Source organism: Dermacentor andersoni, chromosome 1 (assembly GCF_023375885.2).
Source record: "Dermacentor andersoni chromosome 1, qqDerAnde1_hic_scaffold, whole genome shotgun sequence".
NCBI classification, from domain to species: domain Eukaryota; kingdom Metazoa; phylum Arthropoda; class Arachnida; order Ixodida; family Ixodidae; genus Dermacentor; species Dermacentor andersoni.
This window is the reverse complement of record NC_092814.1, coordinates 320,652,473-320,669,102: the sequence shown is the minus strand read 5'-3', so window position 1 is coordinate 320,669,102 and position 16,630 is coordinate 320,652,473. Positions and strand designations below refer to the sequence as shown.

At 48.0% G+C, this 16,630-nt stretch overlaps 1 protein-coding gene across 5 annotated transcripts in view; it reads left to right on the top strand.

Annotated features, from left to right (window-relative positions):
- The first annotated feature begins 394 nt into the window (after nucleotides 1-394).
- Nucleotides 395-16,630, top strand: part of LOC126516698 (uncharacterized) — a 94,314-nt gene continuing 78,078 nt past the window's right edge. For 4 of the 5 annotated variants that reach the window (XM_055064087.2, XM_055064084.2, XM_055064083.2 and 1 more), the window contains exon 1: nucleotides 408-494. Coding sequence is in view for 1 of the 5 variants with exons in the window: in XM_055064085.2 (XP_054920060.2) it covers nucleotides 423-494 (72 nt within the window). In the remaining 4 variants the exon portion in view is untranslated. Of the gene's footprint in view, nucleotides 495-16,630 lie in introns of all 5 variants that reach the window. The other variant, XM_055064085.2, reaches the window with a different exon arrangement.

Sequence of the window (16,630 nt, the reverse complement as noted above, 5' to 3'; positions counted from 1 at the left end):
GTTGACCGACTCCGAAGTTGACGGCAAGCGCCGGTCACGAGCTGAACAAAGCCAAAAGGCCACCGAAGAACGTGCTAGGTGGCTTCCGACGATGCGGGTCAAGGCACAATGAGGGAATAGCACCCATAGGCTTGCGCGTAACCCGCGTTCGCGAAGTGAAACGTCACTATAATTGTTCCTTCGTCATCGGCTCGTATATGAAGCTGCGGCCCTGCTATCGCCCGGTATAGGTCACTCAGCAGGCTGGATTAGAAGAAATCAACAGATGGAAAGAATAGATCATGCCTCTGCGTCGTTGCCCACGCAGTAACCTAGCTTTCTTGTTGAGCATGCGCACCAACGAAGCGTTTGATCACGTGGATCGTAGACTGTGGTTGCCGAGGTGTCTTCCTGAGCAACTGCCACCCCTTGCGTAGTGGTTGATGAGCTGCCGCGACAGCGACTACGCGAAAACGGGGAGCGCAGACGGATTTCGCCGCCTGCGGTTTTTTCAAGTAAGTCAAAATTTTGTTTCCCATTACGAGCATTCCTTCGAGCTTTCTTGTCACGCCCCTTCGATGCGAGTCTATGGCGGTCGTAGTTCGAGGAGCGCAGGGCGTTCAAATTTTCCTTAATTTTGCACAACCGTCACGTCGGGCGTTCTTTGGTGTGCCTGCAGACCAATTTGTGCGATCCCTTTCGCCAATATTCTCTACATTCTTTACTCTGTCGGTCAACGCTTGCAAGTTGCAAGGCAAGTGTCTACCTTGCGCCCTTTTGTGATGTTAGCAATGCGGCGATAGCGAAAATGTCATGTTTTGTTTTGTGTCAGCAACAACACAATTCCTTTAATAAAGCAAAGTTCTGTGGCCGCTTTAATTCGTAACCGTTAGCTTAATTCCCGCATATCCTTACTATGGTACAACCGTGAGCAAAAATAAGCGGGCCACGGCAGCGCGTGCCAAACTGCAATGACGTGCCACCTTCCGGCGCACTTAGGGCTGCCGAGAATGGCGCTCGAGTGACGGTGCGCATCCCACGATCTCTGATGGACTGTCATGTTTCTTTCATTGTCGAGGTACAGAGGTGAGCAGTCTTGTCTAAAACGCGCCACCGGGACTCTGCGCAGCAGGACAGCAACGTTATAGCCACTGGGTTCGAGTAGGTGTATTAAGTACTGCTGCAAAATTGACAATCTGCTGTTTCCGTCGTTCACCGTATGTTTAAATTATGCATAAACACCATGCACAGGCTGTGCGACCATTCGTTTATAACTAGGAAAGAAAAAAACGAAGTACAGCAACAACATACTATTCTAATGTGTTAAACTACGAGGACGCGACCCCACCCAGCCTATAGTATAAGCACTTTAAGTACCGGTGTGCTTGGAGCTCGACGCCTCGCGATGAGCCATGGTGATGTCTCTTCAGGAACTAAAGACCGCTCTGCGAAGTTACGGGCACGTAAGGGTTTTTAAGTGTATATGGACACACGTAAAAGTTATTTGAGGACGAATAAAAGTACAAGTCGCTATGCCTCCTGAGTGGCGCGGAAGTCTGTCCAAGACATTCGTTAGCTAAATTTTCAAGCTCAAGCAAGCCGCGACGAGCCGACTGCAGTAATTGCGTTGAAGGTAAACAATTATGAATGCTTGTAAACGAGGATGACAAAGCACATGTGATGTCTAAAAGCCTTTACAATACATTTTCTTTGGCTTTCCCCCCTTTCAATCACCAGAAGATTAACAGGCGCCAAATAAGAGCCTTAAGTGGAGAACGTATTTGTTTATTAAATTTGCGCCAGTTACTTTCTCAAAGCTTGAGCAGAACTTTGACATACCGAAAAAAAATATTTTGGTGCTTGATCTAAGCGTAACTGCCAGCAACACATTGTATCGCGTGGCTAAGTACTGAACAATGGCAGATGGATGTTTTTCATGCGAGCACAGAACACCTATAAACACCTAGACACAAAAGTGCAGTGCCGGCCAGTGGCAGAGGCATGCGATTTTTGTGGGGGAATTTCCGTAGCCGTGGTATTACGCGTGCTCCATGGAAACCGACATCTGCAATTGTTTTAAGCTTGCAGTTTCACGTTCTGACTTGTATCACAGCACCATGGCTTCGAGGAAGCGGGGTAACCAGCACACACAAGTTTTTGTACGGTGCTGGTAAGCTTTTGACTGTCATATGTGGCTAACGCGCTGGAGTTCTAAATTAAGCCCCTCCAACAGAATGGGTACCAAGACAAGGGAAAAAGTCGAGGACGGCAGAAGACAAGGTGGAGCGATGAAATTGGGGAAATTCGCGGGCGCTAGTTGGAATGAGTTGACGCAGGACAGGGGTAATTGGACATCGCAAGGACAGGCCTTCGTCCTGCAGTGGACATGGAACAGGCTGATGATAATGATGATCCTACAAAAGTAGCACCATTCTTAGAGCCTTCCGCCACCCGCACCCTCCAGCATTTCCTTCTCGTCGCCTCTTGTCGTCCCGGCCTCCTCCGTTCTCCCATTGGATAGTCTGTTGCACGTGGAAGCATGTGTTCCGCCTTAGTACATTTTCTTTTTCTTTCCAGCGCGCTCCGATCGCCATTCTCGGATCAGTGCCATGTTTATAAAGCACTCATATATTCAAGGAGCAAAAGCCCCCCCCCCCCCCTCCCCTTTTCTCTCACGTCCGCTCTTTCACGCGCCTGCACACTAACGGTTTGCCGATCCCTCAAATGAACGTTTCGTCTCTCGCCCCAGCACGGGCGCGCCATCGGAGCACCTCTCCTTCATCCGTAGTGCCACCGCCAAAGATGGTCTATAGACCTTTTCATCGGGCGAGGAGGAAAGGGCGCGCGGCGAGCCTTTCCTCCTCTCGGGGTTATGCGATCCGGCGCGGCGCTGCTTCATATTGCTGTCGCGTCCTGCGGAACGATTTCGAGACGTTTTAGATATTTGTGAAATTTACGTTATTCCCGTTCCTATAAGGTCGCCAGGTAAGCCTTTCGGGGCATCGGTAACTACAGTACGTGGAAATCTCTTGGGGGCGCAAACATGTGATGCGCATCAGCCGCGGTGCATGTGTGCGTGTTTGCGTATATCGGTTTTAATTGAACGAAGAGAACAGTCTCTGTATTGCCAGCATGAAATAGTAAATCTACTCAGTCTGAACGCTTGGCGTAGGGACTAAAACCTAAGAGCGCATGCTCGTGTGCGGCCAACCTAAAGCAACCACGAAATATCTGAGCGGTAGGCGCTGTCAAATAGTTGATACACCGGCATCGTTCTCACGCATTTCAAGTCTAGTAGGCTTGAAATCACTATATATCTACGCTAGCCTTCCTGCATGACTCCGACGGCGCGGCTCAACACAGCGATATACTGCGGTTGGTGAACCAGCATGATACATAATCTATGTGCGTCGGCATTGCATTCTTGCCCTGTAAAGCCGTAATGTATGAGAAGGATCGCAGAATAACGCGTGGCTATTGTTGAGGACAATTTCCGTAATACTCGTGAGTGCGTCGTAGCGAACGCAACGAACTCAACCGGAAAATATATCAGTTGTCCTCTTCCTCGAAAAAGAAAGAGAAAACGGGCTAACGCTGCATAGTCGCGCCGCGCAGCGTTTCTAGATCTATAAACGTTGATTCCGTATGCTTGGACCAACCGCTATAAAGATCACATATCTGTTTCCCATATCGCATATCGAGCATCCAGCACTGCTTAGGATGCTCGCGCAGTTCTTAAATGGTGCGCTTTGCTGGACAAGTATACTTCAGGCTGTAAGGTATGCTGTTGTTACTAACCAAAACAATTTTATTCATGGGTGAGAACATCATCCACCGAACCAAGTAGTCACGCAATGTAATCTGCAGCTTACAGTTTGAACGCTTGTCAAAGTATAACAGCACAGCTCCTATCGTAGCAGAACGGTACCCGCGCTGTTACGATCGTCGCGTATGTTTCATTGCTCCTAAACCACAGCTTAGAACTAGAGGCTAATACTGCAAGAAAGTCTCGTTATGAATGGAACATTCAGAACTGCACAATTGATCTCCATGGCTGATTGTATCGTGCGTGCTCCGTCCGCCTCAACGCCAGCAGAAAGTGCGGCCGTACCAACTTAAACCACTTTACGTCTCACAGAACCGCTTACCACGTAGAAGACGCACGTCATACTCAATAGACCGCACGAGCGCGAAACCACCGCCAAGCGTATACCTGCAAGCGCTCCGTATACCTGCGTGTACGGAGCGCTCGCCCATGCCGACTGCCCATAGATGGAGTCGCTGCCTAGCAATACGGTGGTGCCCATGGAAAATGATGCATTCTCGACTCGCATGGCTAGGATGGCTAGCCACCCTGGCATGGCAGCTGCACGGCCGGCATTATCCGCCATGTTGACTGTTTGGCTGAAGAGAGCTCACGTGTCTTGAAATTTCTGCAGGGAAACAGAAGTTTTGCAAAATGCAACTTTGCGTTTTCACCAAGATTACAAAACGTGACGTGGAGCTGCAAATTGTATCGACTAATCTTTTTTTTTTTCCAGTACAATGCATCTGCAATTTCGCGAATATGTGATGGCGATCAAAGATAGCCGCCATGTCAGCTTGCTGATTGGCTAAAGGAATATGCCGTGGGGAGCGTCACGGGAAGGGCCGTTTCATAAACGCCAATTTGACGTAGCGTGACGTTCCGCTGGGCCGCTATTGCGTAGATTTGCCGCCATAATTTGGAGTGCGACGAGCCGCGCGAATCATGCTAATGAGCGGCCGAGAGGAATGCGTATCGCCACATTTACCCCGACGTTAGGCGCCACGAAAATCTTTTGTTCATAACGCGTGCTCATACTGTTTCCATTGCTCTCAGGTGGTGTTGGCATATGGGTTTTGGGCCATCATTTTTTAAAAGAACGCGCTTATCTGAATAATATTGATTGAACGTGGCAAACTTTCTGCAACGTTGTCCACTTTCCACAGCTGCATTTGTATTGTAATGAAGATTGTCTTTTCGCACAATCGGAAGTTATGACAACGGCGCAGTTTTACTTTATGAAAAGGATTGTACGTAAGGCGGCGCCTTGAAGTTTCCTCACGCGGTGCGAGTAACCAGCGAACTGAACAAGAAATCGCAGCGCCGCCGCTTGCGTCACGCAAGCGGGTGCTTCTGGCGCGTGCAACGCTATCGGTGATATTCGGCCGTTCCTCAGCCAGGCTAATCGGGCTGAGTCCAGTGGCGTAGCTAGGTCGTCTTGCACCCGGGGCCCATAAGTCTTCTGTCCCCCCCCCCCCCTCCCGGGTGTAGTCGAAGAAGGCGAGGATATCGACAATTTCCGGGTGTCTTCAGACATATATGACACCCCACGCCCCGCCCCGTTGCTACGCCACTGGCTGAGTCATTTGCTTTTCGCGAGATAACGATAACGTGACCTAGAACGTGCACTCATCGGCACTGGTAGGACGCGTATGTTGTTTAAAGGTAGAACGAGCGTGTTGGCGCCAACATGCGATGACTCATTCCGTTTCCCGGGGACACGCATTAACGAAGCCGACGACGGCTTGTACGCAGCAGACGGAAGCGAGAAGAGTCTTCGACTGAATCATGAGCGTTGAGCTAGCTGCTGTATCTTTACTGAGGAGGAAAATTATTCTGCTTTAGCAAGAACGTTAGGTTGTGCCTTCATTTCAGTTTCTTAGGCAAAACGTCAAGTAAGCGTCTAGTTACGGAAGCAAAACGAGGCCACCAGCGCCATTTCGTACGCGTCGTACGCATCGTACGCCTCGAAGAAAATGGCGGAATGTCCAGAATAGAGCCTGTGCTGGCGCACTTAGAAGCCGATGCCTAGAGCTGCAGCCGCTCACTTCGCTACGGTCCGCGAGCACGGTTCTTCCTCACGAAGCGCGATTGAAAGCGCTGCAGTACGATAGCGGATGAGCGCAGTCACCTGGTTTTATTTCATATTTCCCGGGCTTTCTTTCAACGCCGAGAAACATCACCATGCAGCATTTACGTTGGAACGAAAAATGGATAGCTCGTTTGTGAATCCCCTGTTAAACGCAATGAAACGCACTCGGCCCTAAAGTGAATAACAAATTTGCATAATTCGTCTTGGTTAATTAACTAATTAAGCGGAATATAAACTGAGGGCCACATGACGGCAAACCATATGACGTTGGTTTCATTCTGCTGCGGCGAACCACTTTTATGTACTTCGTTGAAGTTACGTAAAAGACCCTGTACACTAGTACGTAGGTAATTATCTAGCAGAATAAGCGGGTCAAGTCTAACGAAGGATCTAAAAGTAATAAACGCTTTTTTTTCTCTCCCTTCAAGAAAGTCCAGTAAGTCTATGATGTATATTGTAAATCCACTTATTGTACGCTGCAACCAAAAAGCCTAACTGCGAGTAAGCCGTTCGTCCCGTATGCATCGTGTATTCCTGTTTCTGGGTTCTGTATGTGCTAGTCGGATTAAAATATGGCAGTTTCGACCTCCGATCCATTCCGACAGCAAATTAGCAGAGCCATACGAAGTAAGGATAGTACTTTTATCGGCCGCATGAACTTCTGAACAATCGCTTGCTGACCGAATTAACAGGCATGGTGGCAGCGCGCACCGCAAACGTGAACACATCACACTCGCTGGCCGCGGACACTCGCTGATAAAAGGCTGGCATGAGGAAACGCGGCAGCAGCACCGAATGAAGTGACCTTCGTGCGTTCGTGCTTCAACGGAAAGTAACCGCCGAGAACACGCACACCCGCCGTGGTTGCTCAGTGGCTATGGTGTTGGGCTGCTGAGCACGAGGTCGCGGGATCGAATCCCGGCCACGGCGGCCGCATTTCGATGCGGGCGAAAATGCGAAAACACCCGTGTACATAGATTTAGGTGCACGTTAAAGAACCCCAGGTGGTCGAAATTTCCGGAGTCCTCCACTACGGCGTGCCTCATAATCAGAAAGTGGTTTTGGCACGTAAAACCCCATAATTCATTCAATTCGAGAACACGCAGCACCCACAAAGCTACGAGCCGCCCACGCACCTCGACTCTGCCCCCAATGCAGATCTCTCAAGATATTGGGGGCAAGGAGTTCCGGAGTCGCCATCTGTCGGAAGCGCCTCCCTTGCGTAGTATGAGGGATCACGCGGCGCGCTCCTCATAGGTTTCGCTTACGGCGCTCAATAAAAACGCCACGCGGCAGCCCTCCTGGACATTTATGTAGGTGCTCTCAAAATGAGGGACGTTTTTGACTGTCGATATAATAATCTTGGGCAGACTGAAAGCACAGACGCGTTTACAGACGCTCTCTTTACCGAAAACTTACAGTGAACGCCACTGCACGCGGTTGCTGTGATTGAGTCCCCCGAACCGGCTTCTTGCGTGATAGGTAGGCAGACGCTGAGAGCAAACTATGTGAAATATGTTCTTATAGTGGGCTGTCTGCATAACCAAATGGGGCATAGCAGAATGAAGCCTCAATGCAGCGATCGCACGGGTTCGCAGCGACCGACTGCGCGTCTGCATGCATGTCCGCGCGCAATGTTTTGCTTTCGCTGTGAGCGCGTTTTCGCACCATGCCGTCAGCTTTTGGTCGCAGCATATGAGCATTTCACAGTATTCTAGCAACCAATGTTGCGTGGACGCCATCGGAGCAGTTCAAAAATAATTTCGTTAGAGACTTCGACGCCTACGGCGACTGTGATGTGCCGTCGCGACGATTCAATCTTTTTTTGTCTTCTAAATTCGTGCACATTTCAATATTATTTCTCATGTTGCGTCAGACTGTATGTTTATCGGTCTTCTTAGCGTGCGATTTCGCTCTGCTTTGTTTCGTAATCCAGTGCATTAATTCATAACACAAACATGACCATATACCATGCCTTTTTTTTAATGTACGTCTTAGCGTTTCCTTTCCGTTCCAGTGAACTTACCAGTATCTAGCATCAAGTTCGTAGACCAAATCGTCATGACATAGCCGGGCAGCGGGCGCGGGCGAGCGTCTCAGTGCGCGTTTTCTGCTATCACCGAACGTTGCAGTCCCGGCGCCGTAGCAAAATCTTCCTCGCGTCTGTGCTTGCTGCATACCCCAGTTGTAGCCGATTGCTGTCTGCCGGTTCTTAGTTTCGCCAGCCAAGCTTCACGCAGCTCCTTGCTCTGCGGCTACGTGTGAATAAGGCTGACACCGGGCTCCCTTGCGTAGGTCCGGCACTGCGGCACCGAACAGTAGCCTACCATGCTGCACGCCCTTAAAAGCAGCCACTACCTATTAGTGCTTTAAAATGATATTAATGCTTGAAATGTTTGTCAAATGCTTGTTCAAAGGCGGGAAAACCTCCCCACCTTAATCACAACCGCGGCGCAGGTGGGACTTTAAACTTTCGTTTACAGCTCGCTTCGGCGCTTCCAAAGCAGCCGACGCGGCCGCTGTGTCCACGTGATCCCTCGTTTCACGTCACGCCGATGGTGGCGCCAGCTTTTATAGTGGTGGAGCTCGCCCCCACTGCGCGCATCCGCGACAGTTGCAGCCAGAGTAGAACGCCTCCTCCCCACCCCTCCGCCCGGGGCCTCGCAACGGCGTGCGTCTATTTGTCGTACAAAAATCCCTCACGTGACCTGATCCTAGGTGCCTAGGGACAGCATGGTTTAGGGATTTTTGAGAAGGCGCGATGCTGGCGCCGAGCGACGCCTTGGCGTGTTCGACCTCGGCGTGATCGTTCTCTCGACCGCGCATTGTTCAAAATTGCTCATGAGATTGTACGTGCGTTGCTTGTGTGTTGGTTGTAGGTTCTGTGTTACTTGGCGGAAAGCCGTGAGTAGTGGCGGTGCGACAGTGCGTCTTTGGCCTCGGTGAGCTCTGGCAGTACAGAATCTGCGTTGTGTGTGCCGTGCTTTCTTGAGAATCCAGCGGTGGTGACAATTGAAATATTGAAGTGGCATAGCGCCTCGGCAGCAAAGTTCTGCGAACCGCGATGTGGCGTCGCCGTGTCCGACTTTGCTTAACGGTCATCGATGGATGTGCTGCTCGCTGCAAGTCATGTAAATGCAACTGCGTCGACCGCCCACTGTTCAGCGCTGAATATGTGTTTGGTGTGCTGTTGAAACGAGTGGTGCAGCCGTGCAGCGGAGGAGCAGAGTGGGTTAGGGGCTCCGTTTGCGCGTTCACAGACATTTGTTCCCGTCTTGGTCTCATTAGCGGCTGTCGCGGGATTGTGGTGTGCTAGCTCCTTGCCTGGTATGAAGTTTACGACGCTAACACACAGCATGTTCACGTTGTTTCGCGCTATATGTCATTTGCATGACGGCCGAGTTGAAAACGAGACTTGTCTGTGTTCTTTGCGTTTTGTGTGTTGTAAATTACTTTCTATTGTGGAAGTTCTGGGAGTCTTATTACGCAAGGAGTGCGAACGTAAACATAAACACATGTGTGTCTGAAATTTTGAATTACCCATAATACCTTTTACAACTGATAATTGGGCTACACGGCCTGTGTGAATCAGCTACCATATGTTGCGACGCTCTTCCGTGTGGTAGACTGGTGCATGGTGCGCGTTTATTTCTGTACTGTTGTGAAAACAATTTGTTTATTCACTCAATACAAATGTACGGCTTCTTTGCCGCAGTACATTTTAGTTAGGCGGTGAAGTATACTAAAAGTGGGAGGGGGCCGCTATCAGCTAGCATAGTATGTCCACTTAGGCGACCTGAGAGACGGCGGGTGCGCGAGTGTATATTTAAATAACTCTTATTGTGTCCAGTGACAGTGGCCCCTTTTCACTTTTAGTACGCTTTACCGCGAAATATTAGTGTTTTGCGAGAAAAATAATCGTAAAAAGCCTGATTTTGCAACGTTTCTTTTGTAGCTTGCTACACCGCAATACAGGGGTGTAAATAAGCATCGTGCAGTAAAGCATATTAAGAGTGTAAAGGACACATAGGTTTACACTGTGCTCATTATTTTCAATTGCGACATAATTTGCAAGTGCATCTGTGCTTGTGGTAAGCTTCATTGACAATCCTTTGTACATTACAAATTCATATTGCAGGGAAGCTTACTAAAGCACATTCACCATTTTGTAACATTATTCACCTTCAATGGAAGAGCACAATGTGGTTTCATGCCCATGATTTGGCTCGACTGCACATGCTCTTTGAGAATTGATTAGTTGTTCATAAGTGCACTAGTACTTTACCGTAAACTGGAGGGCTCAAGTTGATATGGAAGCACAATTTTTATTAAGGGGACAAGATGTTGCCGAGATGGTTGCAGCACATCTTTTTTTTTCTTCCAGGCACCTTTGCTACTTGAAGCTTCCATTGCAGTGTTTCGAGCCTCTTTGAACCAGCACATAGTGTATATATAAAAATTGGACACTGATTGGGGACATCACCTAAGTTCATGCCTATCTATAGTAAAAGGATGTAGCACGACCAGACAAAATAAAAGAAGGGGGTGGGCTGCAGCAATACTAAGTGTTAAATGGTGCTTTATCCTTTCCCTTGAGTTTTGTTTTTGTGCTTTTTATGGATCCTCCGCGCTAACTACGCGAGTGCCGAACTTGAGCTTGTTGGTTCAAGTCTCATGGTTGTTACTAACAGAGCTGTGCGATAAAGAAACAAGCGCTTGGACGCATCCGTTCACCTTGCTTGCCTCGTGGTGCTGCTTCATAAGCACCGTGAGCATCCAGGCCGACTAGGAAGGGCAGTTTGTTGCAATTGCTTCTGAACTTTATTGCCACCAAACCAACAGTGCTCTCAATGACAGCTTTTGGACAGTAGAATGCTTGCACCCAGCAAAGTCTTAAGAAGGAAGCATTCAGGATGTGCAAAATAGGCTTTTGAAGCTGGCAGCATTACTGAAGGGGCTTTGCCCATCTGCCCTCTTTACGGATACACAAAGATGATTTCCTCTTTAAGAGGGATTGTTTCAGAGGTCATTACATGGCAAGAGTGTTGGGTGTTTAGTAGCTTGTCTTTGCCCACTGTTAATAATCTGTTCCTTCTCCAGTGCCAATGTGAAGTGCCTACTTTTTGGGCACAATGTGCTCTCCATGCATGCATTCTTAGCTTGTAAAGACGTCTATTACCCCTTGCCTCAAGCTGGTCCTTGCTGATGTCACCCAAGAAGGCATTGGGGAGTATGGTAATGTACACTTACAAAACACTGTTGATACCAGTGAAACCAAATTAATGGAGCTGCTGTTCTTTTTTGTCCACTCCATCCTGGTTAGTTACAATAAGCAATGCAATAAGCAATGTCCGAACAGAAGGCATATGTAGTTGGTCGTGCACAGCCTGCGCACTAAGCCTTGTTGGCATGTTATGTCCTTAGCACAGTGTTTATATGTAAAAACCTTCTGATGTGTTGATGACTTCCTTCTCTTTATCATACTTTGCCTGATGGAGCCAGCAAGTGGGTCAACCATATTTTCAACAGGCTTCCCACTAGTTTTCCCAGAGTCTCCTTTACCAGGGTGCTGCTCATAGATATTTGTTTTCTTGACTTTGCACTGCACTTCAACCATGGCCACACCTGCTAAACCTATAGCATGCGATCAAAAAAGTGCTATACATCATGTTGCTCCAAACTCGTGACATATGCTACAAGGCCTTGAGGAACACCCTCATTTATTTACGCCCTCATCATACTGTACGAAGCTTCGCATGATAAGTGCAATGATTAACATCTGCTGGTTTTTCAGTGTTATTCCTGTCCAATTTGCTGAAAGCTATGCCGAGTGTTTCAAATGCAAAAGACTGCTGGCGGACAAGAAGTGCATAAAACAAGGGTCGCTATAACCACATATGTCTCACAAAATGAAAGAAGGGCACTGAGTGTACAGGCGGTTTACATCATATCCAACAAGCTTGGTTCTCCCTCTGCAGGTAGGTCAACTCAACTTGCCCCGAAGACATGGCCTGTGACAAACTATGTGCCAGATGTTGTGTCCCCTGCAAAGCTCAAGATGTGTACAAGATCCTGACACCCTGCAGCAGCTTCTATACTGGGCAAACAGGTCACTATAAAAACGACTGCCTTTACTAACATGCAAATAACATGAAAACAGGCAGAAATTTGGCTATTCATTGGCCCCAACTGCAGGTGCAAGCTACTCTTCCACCAGGTGTGTGTTGTTCACAAGAACTGGAGCTATACAAATGCAGATAACAATGATGTTTGAAAGTAGTAGAGTTGCACTATATTCTGCACAAGCAGTGCTACCTGCACCGCAGGTACCTTATAGCCCCAATTTATGGCTGCACCACCATGCAAAGGCACTATTCTTGAATTAACTTCTATTTATTATATTTATGGTGGCCATATATTGCAAATGTCACATATGTCATGCCACCAGCAGTGGGTAGCAATCTTTCAAGCTTGGGTGACAGAGGCAAAACAGCAAAATGCTACAATCACACTCAAATGTAAAACAGCCTTGGACACAAAAAACCGACATCATATTGTACAGAATGAAAGGGCAAGACTCCATCTAAGAACAATCTATGGCACCACATACTTGACATGGTGTAAAAAATGTTGACATGCCCTACCCATAAAGAAAAAGCAACAAACACAGAAAACACGCCTTAAAATGCAATGTGCAGAATCTGAAAACAAGAAAAAACAACCCGAAAAAGGTTTCGCTAAGTCTTTCAACGATTAAAATTGTCAAACTGTCTCATCACTTCTTAATGAACCTGCAGAGCTGAAAAGGAAGGAAGGAAAGCCCAATAGCAGGGCTGCAGAAAATGTCACCGAATAATATACTTTGCTTACCAACGACACCTGTGGTTTAGTTGTGGTCTGTGTATAAAATAATTGTGTATAAGCTTTTCTTGTTTAGAATGGTTTAGCGGATAGGGCAAAAATGACCATCAGAGCACCAGGTGTATGCATAGTGTACGCACAAAAAGCCACTACTATCTTACTTTTATTTTTTTTCTCTCTACTACTATTCATGAGTATATAAGTGCCTTAATAGCACTGCTAACATCCTACTGCAAAACGCAATATTGGGCAAGTTGTGGCATAAGGAAAAATGCAGTTTCACTCATAATGTGAAACAATGATGCAGTAGCTGGTGAAATATGCGCGGGAAGCTTGCTTAATGCAGTGTTTGTTGAAGTAAACACTTGCCAATGCAAGTCGGTAATCTCCTTAAAAAAGTCAAATAAGTAAGAGTCGTAATTATTTGTACGAGTTGTGCCTCCCAGTGTTGAAGTGGAAAGACTCGGATTTTCTTCCTCCTCTTTCATATCCGGACTTGGCCACTGGTCTACACCAAAACAGCCTTTTAGCTTCTTACTGCTGAATTCATTTTGGTTTTCTCAAATCTATATTTGGGCTACCCATTGCAAGGTCTCGCGCTTAATCAAAGAATGAATCAATAAAATGAATCAATTCTCAAAGAGCATGTGCAGTCCAGCCAAAAGCAGGGGCAAGAATCCGCATTGTGCTCCTGCATTGAAGGTGAATAACATGTACCATAATGGCGAATGAGCTTTAGTAAGCTTCCCTGCAATATGAATTTGTAATGTACAAAGAATTGTCAATGAAGCTTACCACGAGCACAGATGCACTTGCAAATTATGTCACAATTGAAAACAATGAGCACAGTGTAAACCTATGTGCCGTATGCTTTACTGCACGATGCTTATTCACACCCCTGTATTGCGGCGTAGCAAGCTACAAAAGAGACGTTGCATAATCAGGCTTTTTACGATTATCTTTCTCGCAAAACACTAATATTTCGCGGTGAAGCCTAAGCAATGTACTGCGGTGAAGCATACTAAAAGTGAAAAGGGGCCACTGTCACTGGACATAATAAGAGTTCTTTAATTATACACTCGCGCACCCGCCGCCTCTCAGGTCGCCTAAGTGGACATACTATGCTGGCTGATAGCGGCCCCCTCCCACTTTTAGTATACTTCACCGCCTAACTAAAGTGTACTGCGGCGAAGAAGCCGTACATTTGTATTGAGTGAATAAACAAATGGTTTTTACAACAGTACGGAAATAAACGCGCACCGTGCATCAGTCTACCGCACGGAAGACCGTCGCAACATACGGTAGCTGATTCACACAGGCCGTGTAGCCCATTTATCAGTCGTAAAAGGTATTATGGGTAATTCAACATTTCAGACACACATGTGTTTATGTTTACGTTCGCACTCCTTGCGTAATAAGACTCCCAGAACTTCCACAATAGAAAGTAATTTACAACACACAAAACGCAAATAACACAGACATACGTCTAGTTTTCAACTCGGCCGTAATGCAACTGACATATAGCGCGGAAAAACGTGAACATGCTGTGTGTTAGCGTCGTAAACTTCATACCAGGCAAGGAGCTAGCACACCACAATCCCGCGACAGCCGCTAATGAGACCAAGACGGGAGCACATGTCTGTGAACGCGCAAACGGAGCCCCTAAGCCACTCTGCTCCTCCGCTGCACGGCTGCACCACTCGTTTCAAGCACAGCACACCAAACACACATTCAGCGCTGAGCAGTGGGCGGTCGACGCAGTTTGCATTTACATGACTTGCAGCGAGCAGCACATCCATCGATGTCCGTTAAGCAAAGTCGGACACGGCGACGCCACATCGAGGTTCGCAGAACTTTGCTGCCGAGGCGCTATGCCACTTCGATATTTCAATTGTCACCACCGCCGGATTCTCAAGAAAGCACGGGTCACACAACGCAGATTCTGTATTGTCAGAGCTCACCGAGGCCAAATCCGCATTTCCGCACCGCCGCTACTCACGGCTTTCCGCCAAGTAACACAGAACCTACAACCAACACACAAGCAACGCACGCACAATCACATGAGCAATGTTGGACAACGCGCCATGAATGCGCGGTCCAGAGAACGATCACGCCGAGTACGAACACGCCACGGCTCCGCTTGGCGGCTCGGCGCCAGTTTCGCGCCTTCTCAAAAATCCCTAAACGATGCTGTCCCTAAGCACCTAGGATCAGGTCACGTGAGGGATTTTTGTACGACAAATAGACGCACGCCTCGCAACGTAGGCTGTCTCGCGCGCAACGGATTACGGCGCACTTCCTGCCTGCGTTCCTCTTTCGCGCGGGCTTCGATTGAGCAGATCGAGCCCCGTTCATCCGCTCCCCTCCCACGCTTTTACTCGCACATACAGCGTATGGGCCGTATGGGCGCGCGGCGACGGTGTTATCGCCCGTGTAGTTTACACTAAAACTCGTAGCGACGCCGACGGCATAAATGCGCCTGGAGTGTCCATATAATTGCAATTAAAATTTTATTCCCCTGCTGAACGTGTTTTTGCTTCTAAAGAGGGCTGTAATTTTTATATCCGTGCGAAGGTTGTTGTGGAGGATAGACTATTTCTTTACTCCTTTCACGACGTTATTGCGGCTATTCCTGAGTTATTCCTTGCAGCTCACCGGCGATGGCGCCAAGTGCCTTTTCTAGAATTCGTCGCCTCATCCTGAATCGGTGGATCCATGCATATTTCCTCGTAGTATAGGAAACAGACAAATCGTCGCCATGGCTGGCTTGCAACGGCAGCTGCAGCTTCGGCGGAAGTGAAACAGGCGTACTGTACAACGTGCATGCACATGGAAACACTATAATACCTTTCTCCGTACACAGCTTTCGCTACTCAGCCACCCGCCGTGGTTGCTCAGTGGCTATGGTGTTGGGCTGCTGAGCACGAGGTCGCGGGATCGAATCCCGGCCACGGCGGCCGCATTTCGATGAAGGCGAAATGCGAAAGCACCCGTGGTGCTTAGATTTCGGTGCACGTTAAAGAACCCTAGGTGGTCGAAATTTCCGGAGTCCTCCACTACGGCGTGCCTCATAATCAGAAAGTGGTTTTGGCACGTAAAACCCCATAATTATTTTTTTTAATTCCCTACTCAGCCAAGTGACGATCAAATATTCAGTTGTGTGCCCGAGCAAGCACTTAGGAGATCCGCGCGCCGTACGTACTGTCCTACGTACACGACCCCCACTGAAGTCAACACAGCAGCATTTTGACCGGTGCGCCACCACGACATGTTTTCTGTCGCCGAGTGTAGGCTTAACAGGAAAGGACTAAGCTTGTGAGGGCTTGTGAAGTGTAATGGTAGTATTTAATCATTGTGATCTTGAGCAAGGTTCTAGATCACGTCATAAAGTCGGCTAATGACATCCTTTTGCTAAGATTCTTAGACGTGGTAGTAAAACGATGTAGTGCGTTCTACTCCAGCATACCAGAGTAATTTTTTTAGAACGAGGGAGTTTTCAATGCGCATCAGTGGCGAAAGCCCAAATCTTGGCTGATTTTTCTTGATATCTGTGGTGCTCGGACGTAGACCCACTTCAGGCAGAGTGACACAGATAGTGTTTCGAACGGAGGTGTATGTCAAATGTGAGTTGGTGCAGTTCCCTGAAAACATTTTCGGTGTGAAGGTATGAAAAAGAAAAGCTGGCCCAGTGTTTGCAAAAAGCTTTTAGGATAGCATGGCACTGGCCGACGGGCTTGGCGTCCGACGTGGCGACCAGCGCTCAACACCGAAAGTTTTCTTCGGTCCGTAAAGAAAAAAAAAATGCTCCGTGCATGGGTGCGATTGCGACACCCGTAGAGTGACGCCTTGGTGCTTGGCTTTGGGTGCAAAAATGCTCGATACGCCCATCGAGT